The sequence below is a fragment of the Mauremys reevesii genome, linkage group 7 (assembly GCF_016161935.1).
Source record: "Mauremys reevesii isolate NIE-2019 linkage group 7, ASM1616193v1, whole genome shotgun sequence".
Lineage (NCBI taxonomy): Eukaryota > Metazoa > Chordata > Testudines > Geoemydidae > Mauremys > Mauremys reevesii.
The window spans coordinates 122,055,085-122,068,194 of NC_052629.1; the positions used below are offsets into that span (position 1 = coordinate 122,055,085).

The following is a 13,110-nucleotide window of genomic DNA, read 5'->3' on the forward strand; positions in this document are numbered from 1 at the left end:
ACAACAGGAACTCAGCTGGACTGAGAACAATATCCTAAAATGAACTTATTTCCAGAATTAACTTACATGGAATACTTGATAGTCAGAAACACTACCCAGACCATGGACTTAAAATACTTTGAATACAGCTGTGAAATTCGCAATTCCAACAGCTTTAAAATCCTCCCAAACCTGTAAAGTGGTATTACTGCCAATTTCATTCTCACAATAAGCCAATTCATTCTAATGCGTCTGGATCCTAACCTTTTAAACCACCAAACAAAACCAAACAGGACACCGCTCTGCACACCCACAGAGTCAGAACTTCTCAGACGAAGCAGGTTGTACATTATGGAAAAAGGGACCCAGTATACGATAGTGATTTAAAGATGTGGTTACAAATAGCACACACTGCTTTATCTGGAAGGCGGTTCAAAGGAGCACACAGAGTACTTGATGTGTGAAACAAGAATGAAGAAGAATTTCACACAATCCACTCAATTTAGGATAATTCAGGCAACTTTCTGTAGACTATTTATTAGAGCTAGGGTCCTGACTGAGCGATGTAAAGAAATCTAGGCAGTATAGGAGGCACACAAAGGTGAGCGGAAAGGACAGATGATGACACCACCACATCATCTGCCCCAAAGAGCTTGCAAGAAAAGAGGCAACTAGTGCGTGTAACAAAGTTCAGGGAGGATGGCAACAGGGAGGATGAGTGTTTTCACAGGAACCATGTGATTCCAAATCAGTTTAAAGTTTTCTCTGCCAATTAAGCTTGCCTGATGCTTCCCACCCCATTCTCAGTTGCTTATCATTTTGCCAAACTTTAACCACTCAAGCTGAAATTTTCTACCCTGGGTGTCTGCCTGAGGCTGGATTTTTGGAAAGTTTCAGCCAAAATGGTTCAGTTGCTTCTGAGAATGAGGCTGGGGAAAAATACATTGCAAAACAATGCTGAAAATTCTGGCAGCCTTTTCTTTGGGAAGCTTTGGAGTAGAGCCTTGAATTTGGCAGAGGGTGGCCTTTGCAGCAGGAATGTGCCTTTGCTGCTCTTGTGAAAATATGCCCAAATTTGGCCAAGTTTTAAGCCTTTGAAAAACTGCGGTTTTTACATGCTTGATACAGACTTCTCAGAGTTTAGCAGCTAAAATCTCTGAATATTCCATCCTCTCTGACCAATCTTGACCTACATATGACCGGACTGTGTGCGCTTGTGTGACCCCCACAAAGCAAATGAGCATGCTCCAGCCCAGGGCTACAGGGGCAAAGCCAGATTTTCCCTGTAATTGTTGTTCCCAGCTGCTGTGGGCTAGGGCGGGGCTGGGCACCTGAAATAAGCCTGGAGGAGAAAGGTGCTTGATTTGAATGCAGTGGGGACAAAAGCTGGACCAGGGAGAGGGAAAGGAGTAGAGTGGGAAAAGGAACCTGGCGAGACTGGGACTGGAGGTGGGAGGGGGGATAAAAACTGCGATTGAACTTGAGGGAGGACGGAGACTGGGATCTGGTGAGGAAAATGGGGGAGGAGGGAGAAGACATTGAGACCAGACTAGGAACTGGGGTGTGTGTGGAGATTGGGACTGCTGGACAAGGACAGGAAACCAAAAGGGGGGAGGTGAGGGGGAAATAGATCAGATGAGGAGCCACCATGTGTGGGGGGGGAGAATTGGGATGGCTGGGCAAAGAGACTGGGATTGGAAGGGGGATTTGGATGGAGTTGGGAGCTGGGATTGGATGTGAAGTCTGTGAGGGGAACTGGGATTGGGAGCGGGGGTGGGAGGGAGACACAGGGCTGGAGGGGAAACGAGTGAGGCTGGGGCAGGAGAGAGAACAGACAAGGAAATGGCACTGGCTGGGCAAGGATACTGGGAGGAGGATGAGAAGCCTGAGGAGGGGACTGGCTCAGTGAGGAGAATGGGATGGCGACAAGGAGCCAAGGTTGGGGAAGAGACAGGATTTGGAAGAGGACAGTTTGGAGGGGATGGAGCAAAAGAGGCTGAGCTTGGGGGAAACGGGGAGAAGGGGGAGATGTGTAGTGAATGAGGCAGGGGGCTGCAGGAACGCTGCCCTGGAGAATTGTTTTCTATCCCTGCCTCTGCCACAGACTTCCTGTGTGATGCTACTCAAGTCACTTAAGCCAAACTTTTCACAGGCAGTCACTAAATGCTTGTTCCTCATTTCACGAGTCCTCAACTGATTGGCAGAAGTGCTGAGCACTCACAGCTGGAGTCAAGGGGAGCTGTGCTTTGAATGTATAAAGCGCTAGATACCGCTAAGTCCTCTGGAAAAACAGGGCCTAGACACCTCAAATTGGGCACCCTACATTAGTGGCCAATTTTGATCCTTCTCTCTCTAAGCCTCAGCTCCCTAACTTTACAATGGGGTGTTGTGAATATAAATTAGGTAATGTTTGCCAAGCACTCAGACACTACAGAGATGAGCACCATGGAAAAGCCTAGGAGGACATTAAGAATTCTGTCTTCAGAGCAAGGTTTCGATAGTGTGCTTTAAATAAGGCCCAGAGTCACACAGAACAATGAAGATAAAACAAAATATTGAAATAGCTACTTATTAAGTGAGCACCGTGCATCCTGTGCACTAAATGAGGCAGGGGTCCTGGGGAAAAAAGGGATGTGCTCATGTGATTAAAGACTGTATCAAAATGCATATGCACACAGGGCCTAAATTAGGCAAAGGCAACTTTAATTCTGGCTCCTCCTAACTTTGAAATGCTTGACTGCAACTTTAGTAATGTTCTGTTAACGTCGTTTTGTGTGGAATTATATTATTTTATATATATATATATATATATATATATATATATATATATATATATATATATATATATATATAAAATCAGCCCACTGGCCCTGTATCTAGTCATTACCAATGGTTCTTTCCTGAGACTAGACCAGTGGGAATTTCTAACACTTATTTTACATATTCTTGTAAATGATTCCGACCCCTGCAGTTATGCAGGTAGGCACTGGCCAATGTAAAAGGTGTGAACTGATTCTCTCTATTCTCATTTTCCTTTCCCTGCCTCCTTCCTCCTCCTGTTTGTTACACAATGATCATGTCCTGGTCTCTCTCCCAATGACAGCACAAGCACAGCCCAGAAAACAAAGGATGGTGCCAACTCATCCTTACAGCCTGTTCTTGTTCGTTTTCATTCTCAGTTAACATATCCCACCCTTATGACCTTCTCCTCTGCAAACTCCACTGGGTATTTGCCTTTTTCAAAGATCAGTCCCAAGATAACCCTCCTTTTCCTTTCTACAACCCGCAGTTTTCTAATGCAGAGAACAAACAGCTTGTCAGGTGGTGTTATGGCTCAAGTTAAAAACAAAAGAAAAAAAACCTGTGACGCTGCTAATGGTGTTTTCTTGTTATTATGCCTGGTGGTACGATAGATCCACAGGATAACTAACACTGTCTGGATTGCTTCCTTTTTAGTGCTGATTTATTTTTAACAGGTTATTCAACGCCTTTTTGCCTATGACAACTTTAGTGATGTGCAGCTTATTCTTTCCCTATGCCATTCCCAGCTACTCTCTCTACTTCAGCATGGTCTTCTCTCCCCTCAGGCGCCTCTAAATCTTGGTGACCATCACCTACCTCACTTCTGCCCTCTCCTTGCTGGAGGGGACATAAAAGTAAAGCAGTCTCTACTCCACGTCCACTCCTGCTTACGTTATGATACTTATTAATACAGAGTCCGAGGAAAAAAGGCAAGAAATTTCCCAACTACCTGGTTAAATAAGCAGAGGTACAAACAAACAAAAACCCCTACCCACCTCCAGATGAGCAAACAAGCAACACACGCAAGTGATTCACTTTCTGTTTGTTCACAAGCCTTTGATCTTGCTGTACACTTTGATTTTCAGTACTTGGTTCGACAAGGAAGGGAATAAGAGCCCCTTTTTTTGTGACATTCATAGAAGGGTTTTCCAAAATGGTAAATTATCTGTACTTCTACTTATAACTTTCTGCTGATCTGTGGAATCTTTGGCAAACAGAACAGGGGACAGGAAAGAGCAGCAGAATGTGGCCTCCCGTCACTGGCACAAGATTTGGTGGGGTCTGGAGTGGAGCTGTCTCCTCTTCACTTTTTGAGAGAGGTAAGATGGATGAGACAATATTTTTTTATATTCTGTTGGTGAGAGACACAAGCTTTCCAGCTACACAGAGCTTTCCAACAGAAGCTGGTCCAATAAAAGATATCACCTCACCCTCAACTTGTCTCTCTAATATCCTGGTACCAACATGGCTAAAATGACACTGCAAACTTAATATTTCTATCTGTTTGCTTCGGTGGTACATATAGTAAGACTGAAGGAATAAGACACACATGGTGAGCGTGTGTGCGCGAGTAGAGTGACCAGATAGCAAGGGTGAAAAATTGGGACAGGGGTGGGAGGTAATAGGCACCTATATAAGACAAAGCCCCAGATATCAGGACTGTCCCTATAAAATTAGGACATCTGGTCACCCGATGTGCGAGGGACAATGCTGAACAACAAAGAAGTCAACACCACCTGCTATTCCCTTCAAGAGATATAATATCTTGAGAGGACTGACACCAGTGGAGGAGGAAGAGATCTGTGTAACTTGAAAGGTTGTCTCTTTCACCAACAGAAGTTGGTCCAGTAGAAGATACTACCTCACCACCGTGTCTCACTAAATGGTACAATAGAAAGAGAAAATCAGAAACACGTGAGGTGGAAAATCAGTACTTCTGTGGAATAGCTCCATGTTACATTAGGTGTTCCTCAGGTCTCTAGTTGGAGTATTAGGGAGGCAAGTGAAAGCTTGATCATCGTTTGTAATGGTAATCTGCTGCAAAATACAAGCCCTAGTATCAGTGTCCCTTGGACGTCCAAGAGTGGGCACACACTTTCTGTCTGAGAACAGAGAGCTCAGTACTCACATTGGAGGGAGCAGCTCCTGTCTAGCCTCTGCATCATGTACAACAGTATCAGGAGTCAGGGCAAAGTGAGACTCTTATTGGGAACAATAAAATGGAGGTGGAAGAATGCATGGTTCTGTAGACTGGGAATGATGTATCGGCAGGGTCACTGATCATTCACATGCTGCCCAGGTCACAGCGACGACCACGATGTCTTGATGTATGATTTAACTTCAACCAATTCCTAGTGGAGATCCCAAGAAATGACCGGCACAACTGGCACTGACCTTTGTTGTCAGTCTCTGCAGAGACACTGAATGGACATTGAAAAAGGAGACCAAGAGCCAAGGTTGAAAACAAGTTGGCAGGTCAGCTGGCACTGCTGGCTGCTGCCTCACGCTACGTCCCATCTGTGGAGAGAGGGCTCCCCTCTTGAAGCCTGTCTGTCTAGCATGAGCACCACCAGATACAGGCCCATGCACAGTATTTTTAGTATATTTTGTACCAGATTAAAAAAAAAAAAAAAGAGGGGGGGCGCGCAAGAATAACATGTTCCTCTCTGGAGGGCAAGAGCGACAATCCTTGGCAAAGCAGAAAACTGGAAGCAGTGCCAACATCAGCAACAGGCATCTGACAGCTCTGAGAAAAACTGCCTCTTCATTCATCGTGCCTATGCAACGCTTTGCAAGGGAGCATCCTGGAATTTGGAATCATGCACAGCATGTGATGCGAATGTGCCATGAGGCAGGAAGACGTGAAGCAAATCTGAAACCACTGTTTATCCACCACACTGTTAGGATGTTTGACACGTCACTAGTTTTCCTTCCAGCTAAGGAACTTTATATGTTTCTTCTTGTAAAATTAAGCTTAATCTGACATTAAGATTCTAGGAAATTATGCCTGGAGATGAAGAAAATAAAGCAATTTCTGAGCACCAACTAAACCCGTATTGATTTTTATGTGTACATTTCTCTATCATCATTACTAAGCCGGTGACACTGTGAAGGGCACAATTATTTATGTTCCATCAAATTAGTGAGTAATTCAAATCCCTGACGAAATCTCAAGCTCAAATTGCTTCCACAGGAAGTATTTCTGACATTTAAAATGTTCACTCACCCCTGGAAGGGCACTTACAACTAAGGTAACTTTCCTGGAAAACATGGAAAAAACATATGCATTGGTTTTGTATAACATGTATTGGCAGGTATAACAGCACAATTGTTTTGTATGAAATGGTGTTTCTGTACTGCCCCTTGCACAATGGAGTCCTCCTCCTGGATTGGAGCTCCTGACCCAGGTGCTAGTATAATGGAAACAAATACATAAAAAGCATCGTTATTGTTGGGTGAGTTTTTCTATCAAAACAGCATGATAATTAGCTGGCTTACCCCATTATTTGCCAAATGTTGTTGTTTCAATGGAGGGGAAGGTGGGAGAAAACAAACAGCCAACCCAGGCTCAGAGCCTCCACGAAGATGGCCCTGGTCCCCCACTGATACCTCAGGATCCCGAGAATTTGGCAGTGGATCCCATGGGGGTGGGAGAATCTCCACTGGGGGATCCTGGTAGAGTTCATGAGCCAGCCCATGGTATCTGGGGTGACAGGCAGAAGGATATGGAAGATACCAACCACCACCACTTTAAATAACTTTTGGAAACATTTCTAAAATAGACTTTTTCTTTATTGATTTATTTTTAATACATGGCACATGTAGAGTAAGCAATGACATGGTGTAAAGACTGCCTTGGGAAGAATATAACTAACTCATGAGCAACCCGGCCATCCCAAAGATAAGGATCAGACCCTCTCTAGTAGCATCTTATACATATGTACATGCACACACACACTCTCAGGTGTTACTGTGATAGCAGTAGCTAGGCAGCCAAAGTCCACAAATGGCAAAGACATTCAAGTTCCTTACTTTGCCCATTTCCATCTCCTTTCGTTTGTATTGGTTGTATTCATTGGTGTCCTCTCCCTCCCCCACTAGCAAACTGTCCAAACTCCATAAGAGTTTCCATCTAACTAACATACAACTCAGCTGGAGTCCATATTACGGGAGAATCAGAGGTAAACAGGGCATAACTGATGACAAACAGGGGTCCCCTTTAAGATACAACCCCTGGGGATTCTGTATTTATTTCAGTTATAAAAATGTGTCCACATAAGGCTCTAGGTAAATTATATCAAATAAAGCAATGAAAGCACTTACAGTAGAACTGAAGCTGTTATGTGTACCACTACTCTACACAGAACCAAAATAGTGAAAGAAAGAAAGAAAGAAAGAAAGAAAGAAAGAAAGAAAGAAGCTATCAGTATTTCATCTAACTATTTTTTTTAAATCCCCCTCCCTCCAAGAAAGCCTTTTTCCCACCATAACGTAAGGCTTTAAGTAGCCAAAACAGGAAGGAAAGCAAGATTTTCCTCTATTTTTTTTCTTAGCATTTTTTAAAGGAAGCAAGTTATTGAAATATATCAACCTATTTCCTCCCCTTGAAATGTTAGTAGTCTTCTGTGCATTGAGTGAAACAAAAATAAACATCTTTTATCCACCCAGATTCTGCTGTGCCTAAGCAGCTCCAAGAATATCATTGTGTGGCCACGGAATCACAAGCTAGGGACCAGGTCACGTTATACCAGACTATTTTGGGGGGGAACGGGGTACTCTTACTAGACACCAGCATGATTATACACTAGCAGTTTTTTCAGCAGCAGTTTTGGGAAAGGAACAGGATGGATTAAACACCATCCACCTTTGCCAGGGGAAAGAGGGCCTGGAAAGAGAGAGCAGGTAGGATACAAACTAAAAAAGATTTTGGTTCACTTAAATGGCAGCTTGACTTCTGTGTCAAATTACCTAAGGCCAGAAAATCCTAACTGCTCAACTCATCCTTGGTATTTTATTTTTTTTTGCCAGCCTGTTTTGTAACTCAGTGGGAACTGGATAATAACATCTATTTCAGCTCAGTGTGTAGTTTTTATTTCACAGTAGAACACGGCAATTTATAAAAGGCAAAAACCCTATGGAAAATTCTCTCAATGAAGGATTTTGTGGTATGTTATCATTTAACCCCTATTTTTCACTTGCACTAGATTTATTGGTGTGCACAGCTGCAATGTTAAATGACTTTGAAAGCACAGCAATTAATCCAAAATCCTATTTGTTTTAATCTAACACTGTCAACTAGTTTTAGGTTTCTAGTCAAGAGAAAAAAAATGTTTGTTAAGCTCTATGGCACCAGCTAATGTCTAAAGACAATCCTCTGAAAAGGTGCAAAGATGTTTTATTGCGGTAGTGTAGACAGAACAGAGATTTATTATAGTACCTAACGGCATTTCTGCAGATGCCTTTTGAATTATAATGAGATTATTAAAACTTGACAAAGGGACGTTAGAAGTGGAGAATCTTGATGTCATTGCTAATGATGCATTACTAATGATAAAGTTTCAGGATAATTCCTCAGTAAAACTAGTTATAAAAATATAAAATATATTAATATTTATTTCAGTACCTTCTATAAGTTCAAGGATAATAGGTTTATATGCATCAGAACAGCTGAATGATTATATTTATGCCAGCATTAGAAAGATGTTCATCTGCTGCAAAGTTTAATTAATTTTCACAGATAGTTAATTTTCTGTTTCATTATCAGCTCCCTAAATTTGAAAGACAAATAATTTATAAACAAATAGAAACTTCAGAGGAGTATTTTTAGACCAAATGCAAGATAAATAGCAGGCATGAAATGTCTGCACTGAATTTGAAGTACTAATATGAATGATATATTGTACTAAGTTTTGATTTATAACTTACACATTCTAAAGCACTGATTGAAAAGAAACAAATTGTTTACTGTTAACCCACACCCATTTTAAGGTAACAAATGAGTCTGATCTGTACCAATCAAATAATGGCTTTAATGCCCTTAAACATCAGTGAATGAAGAATGTACATCTCAATATGTCCTTTGAAGGGTGACCTGATCCCTTAAGGACAATATTCTAGCCCCTCTACCCTTCCAGCAAAAAAAAGTTTAAGTAGCTACTTACCATGATGTACGACACCCTTCAACCCATGGATAATAGGATCCAGTGCTGGATTGTCCCTCTGACTGACCTACATATAAAGGATACATGATTGGTTAAATCTATTCTGGCATCAGACAGAACAGTCTCAGTTTAATCTTCTAAAGAGGGGAAAAAAAGATGTTATCTAGCAAGCTGCTTAGTTCTCACATTTACAATGGCTCCTCAGAAAATGCTGAAGATATATGGTATAATAAAATAATGCGACAAAGGCTAAATCAAAAGAGAGAAAGTCTTCAGAATACATTAAAACATTAGAAATGTTAAAGCCCCCGCAAAGCCTAAAAATGAACAGGTGATTTCTCTCCACAAGTTTCTGAGCTAAATAGTAGTTTAAAGTTACCAAAGAACAGTCCGCTATTCACTAAAAATCGCCAGATCCTCAGCTGCTGCAAGTCAACATGGCTTCATGGAAGTCAACAGAGCTGCATCAATTCATACCAGAAAGGATCTAGCCCTTAGTGTTTTTTTATTTATATTTTTAAAATAACCTATTTAAAGGCCCTTGGAAAAGGGAGGGATAAAGATCACATCAGGCAGAGTCCAGACAATAGCCTCTGAAATTTGATAATGCAATCCTGTGCTCCTGAGGCAAAAATGTCCATAGTATTCTTCTGCGCAGAGATAAACCACATCCTCGGCAGAGATGATCTAGCCACAATCCAGAGGGGGGAGTAAAACCAGCAGACACAGGGACATTAAACCTTCCTTCCCTACCTCAAGTTCAAACCTTCCAAATTAAGGCTCCAGGATGGAAAATGATAAAATACAGGTAGGATCTGATCAGAAACCGTCAAATGAAAAAGAGTCCCATTCAATTACATCATGTAATGGCAGACAGCTAAAAAGTGACAACTTTTTAAAGTGCTTATATACCAATGCTAGAAGTCTAAATAATAAGATGGGTGAACTAGAGTGCTTCATATTAAATGAGAATATTGATATAATAGGTATCATAAAAACTTGGTGGAATGAGGATAATCAATGGGATATAGTAATACTATGGTACAAAATATATCAGAAGGACGGAAGAGGTCGGGCTGGTGGGGGAGTGGCGTTATGTGTGAAAGGAAGTGTAGAATCAAATGAAGTAAAAATCTTAAATGAACCAAACTGTACCACAGAATCTCTATGGATAGTAATTCCATGCTTGAAAAATAAGAATATAGCAGTAGGGATATATTACTGACCACCTGACCAGGATGGTGACAGTGACTGTGAAATGCTCACGGAGATTAGAGAGGCTATTAAAATTAAAAACTCAGTAATATTGGGAGATTTCAGGTATCCCCATAGAGACTGGGTACACGTCACCGCAGGACGAGATGCAGAGATAAAGTTTCTTGACACCTTAAATGACTGCTTCTTGGAGCAGCTAGTCCTGGAACCCACAAGAGGAGAGGCAATTCTTGATTTAGTCCTAAGTGGAGGACAGGATCTGGTCCAAGAGGTGAATATAGCTGGACCACTTGGTAATAGTGACCATAATATAATTAAATGTAACATCTTTGTGGCAGGAAAAACACCACAGCAGCCCAACACTGTAGCACACTATGGGGTGGGGTGAGGTTTTCCGATCTAAGTTATGCAACTTAAGCTATGTGAATAACGTAGCTGAAGTCGACGTACTTAGATCTACTCACTGCGGTGTCTTCACTGTGTTGAGTCGATAGCTGAAGCTCTCCCGTCGACGCCGTCTGTGCCTCTCACGCCGGTGAAGTACCGGAGTCAACGGGAGAGCACTCGGTGGTCAATTTATTGTATCTAGACTAGACGCGATAAATCGACCCGCACTGGATCGATCGCTGCCCATCAATCCTGCGGGTAATGTAGACGATCCCTTAGTTAAGGTCAACCCAAATTTGCAAATAGTATCAGAAAAATCCATTTTTCAGCTGAATTTCTATTCTCCTGAACTTCAGGAGATGGAGGCATTGAGGCATTTCGAAAGGTGACTGTGTGTAATATCTGGATAATGTATGCTAAGTTATCAGGGTGCTATCTGGTGGGTGAGGTTTCCTTCTCTATTCCCATTGGAAAAGATGGTGAGCCAGCAGGTAGGGCTGGAGAAGGGTGAGCGCGCAGGTCTTTTTGCTGAGAAAAGTAATCCAGAATAGGAGATTCCTAGCTGGGACAGCTCTTCTTCCCACATGTAGCGCTGTTGTTTCATCTGTGGAAGGAAAGTGTGGGGTCCCAGTAACTCCCTAGCCAGGCCCCACTCCCTTCCACCTCAGATCTTCCATGTCCCATCAGTCTTCACTTCATCAGCCAGTGAGAAAGATGTAGGAGCCATGGCTCTCCCAAGCCACTCAATGCTAGAGGAGTTGGGAGGTCTTTATCAGCTTTAACAGGGGGAAGACTCTCCCACACTCCCTATATCTTTACCTCTGGCCCTCACTTGGCCTCTCAGTGCAACTGAGCGAGGCAGGTAGGAGGAGGAGGCAGCCAGCCCTGGTTGTCTGGTGCCTGCTCAGCTAACCTGCCTCCTTGCCTTCAGCCACAGCACACTCATAGGAAGGAGCCATGGGAGTTCAATATGGATGTACGGCTGGGAACGACAGAACGGCAACCTCAACCTATGCTAGCAGCAGTTCAAGTGGAGGAGGCAATGGCCAACCCGTGCTGTCAGCTTTTGATGTTCAAATACAGAATAGTTTAACTGTCCACACAACCCACTCTGGGCCTGCAGTTTCCCAAGGGCTAGATACACCCTGCACTGAAGAAACTGTGACCCCTATCAGATAGTTCAGGGTCTCTGTGCAAATCAACCCTCTTTGGTAAAGCTGGGCTAACGCCTAAATCACAGGAAAACGCACTACCTCCTTTTCCGACATTTGTGGGGTTGAGAGACCCAGCTGCCCTAATTCTAATGCCCACCAAAGTAATTCCAAGCCCTGCCACCAGAACAATAACCCCAAAGCTGTGACCTCATGAAAGCAGCAAACCAGGTTAGTTTAACCACGTGCACATACTAAGAAATTCATGCTCACACAACCCAACCTTCTCAATTGCTTCACACTCACACAACTCAACCCACTGCGATTACCTGATGCGTAATGTGGTAGTTCAGAGCAACTGCATCTATATTTCCCCGCAGTGATCCAGCCAGGGCAACACTTTCTACTTTAGCTCCCCAACCATTGCCTGTCTGGGTGGAGACTTGTGTCTCTCCCTTCTGATCACAGTATTTTCAGGCACAGTTCCCTGCCTTCACTATGTCATTCCCAGCAAAGACAGATCATCAAAGGACACCTGCTTGCTTCCTCTTTAGAGCGGGTTAACAGATATCATTGCTACATTTGCAAGTACCACAAAGTTCTTTCTGTGCAAGCCTATTTTATTCTGAAGGTAAAAAGCACTACAGAGAAAACATACTTAAAACAATGAAATAACCTCCATGCATGCTAATATGTTTACCAGAATTAACTCCAGCCCAAACATGGATTCTGGCAGGAACAGTCCTTCAAACTCCCACCCAAATGGGAATCCTTGTGGTCACTAGTTTATCACAGCCTCAGCACAGAACTAGCAAACGCAAAACAGGTTTATAAACACCCTTTCTACAGTTCCGGGGTCTTTGAGCTGGAGCTTCCAGGAGCAAGACAGTTGTAGAAAATGGGTTTTCTTCCCCAGGGCACAGCTTCCAAAAAGGTGGATTTGAAGTGGATTATTTGCTTACCCCTCCATCCCAACTATTTCCTAGGAAATCCACTTCACACATATTGTTCCAAAAAGCCCTTTGACATTCCTAATACCTGCCAGAGGGTGCATTAGTCAGTTTCCTAGAGAAGTTACATACAATTCCACAATAACCAATACACAATTGTATTTTTAACACAATGAACCCCAAAGGCATTACACCGAATTCAAAAAGGTTTAACTTAATACAATAAAGATCATTCAGGATATTGCAGGAAATTGTCAGTGTCACAACGGCACACACAGCCTTGTGCACTAAACTCCGTTCATGCAACAGTTAAGACTGCCTGGGAAGGACGGTGACAGCAGGAAGCAGCAGCAGGACTAGTCGGAAGAGGCCTGCTTCAGCTCATCACCACCTTGTTTGGGCTACACCGACCGCCCGCTTGCCAATTCCAGCACCATCAAGACGCTCTGAGATTGCTCAGCAGCA

General features: G+C 42.9%; 1 protein-coding gene across 3 annotated transcripts in view; it reads right to left on the reverse strand.

Moving 5' to 3' along the window:
- The window catches only part of PTPRG (protein tyrosine phosphatase receptor type G), a 575,819-nt gene that overhangs the window by 141,668 nt on the left and 421,041 nt on the right, over window positions 1-13,110 (reverse strand). For all 3 annotated transcript variants that reach the window (XM_039546377.1, XM_039546378.1, XM_039546376.1), the window contains exon 6: window positions 8,943-9,009. In XM_039546377.1, coding sequence (XP_039402311.1) covers window positions 8,943-9,009 — 67 coding nt within the window. The remainder of the gene's footprint in view (window positions 1-8,942; window positions 9,010-13,110) is intronic.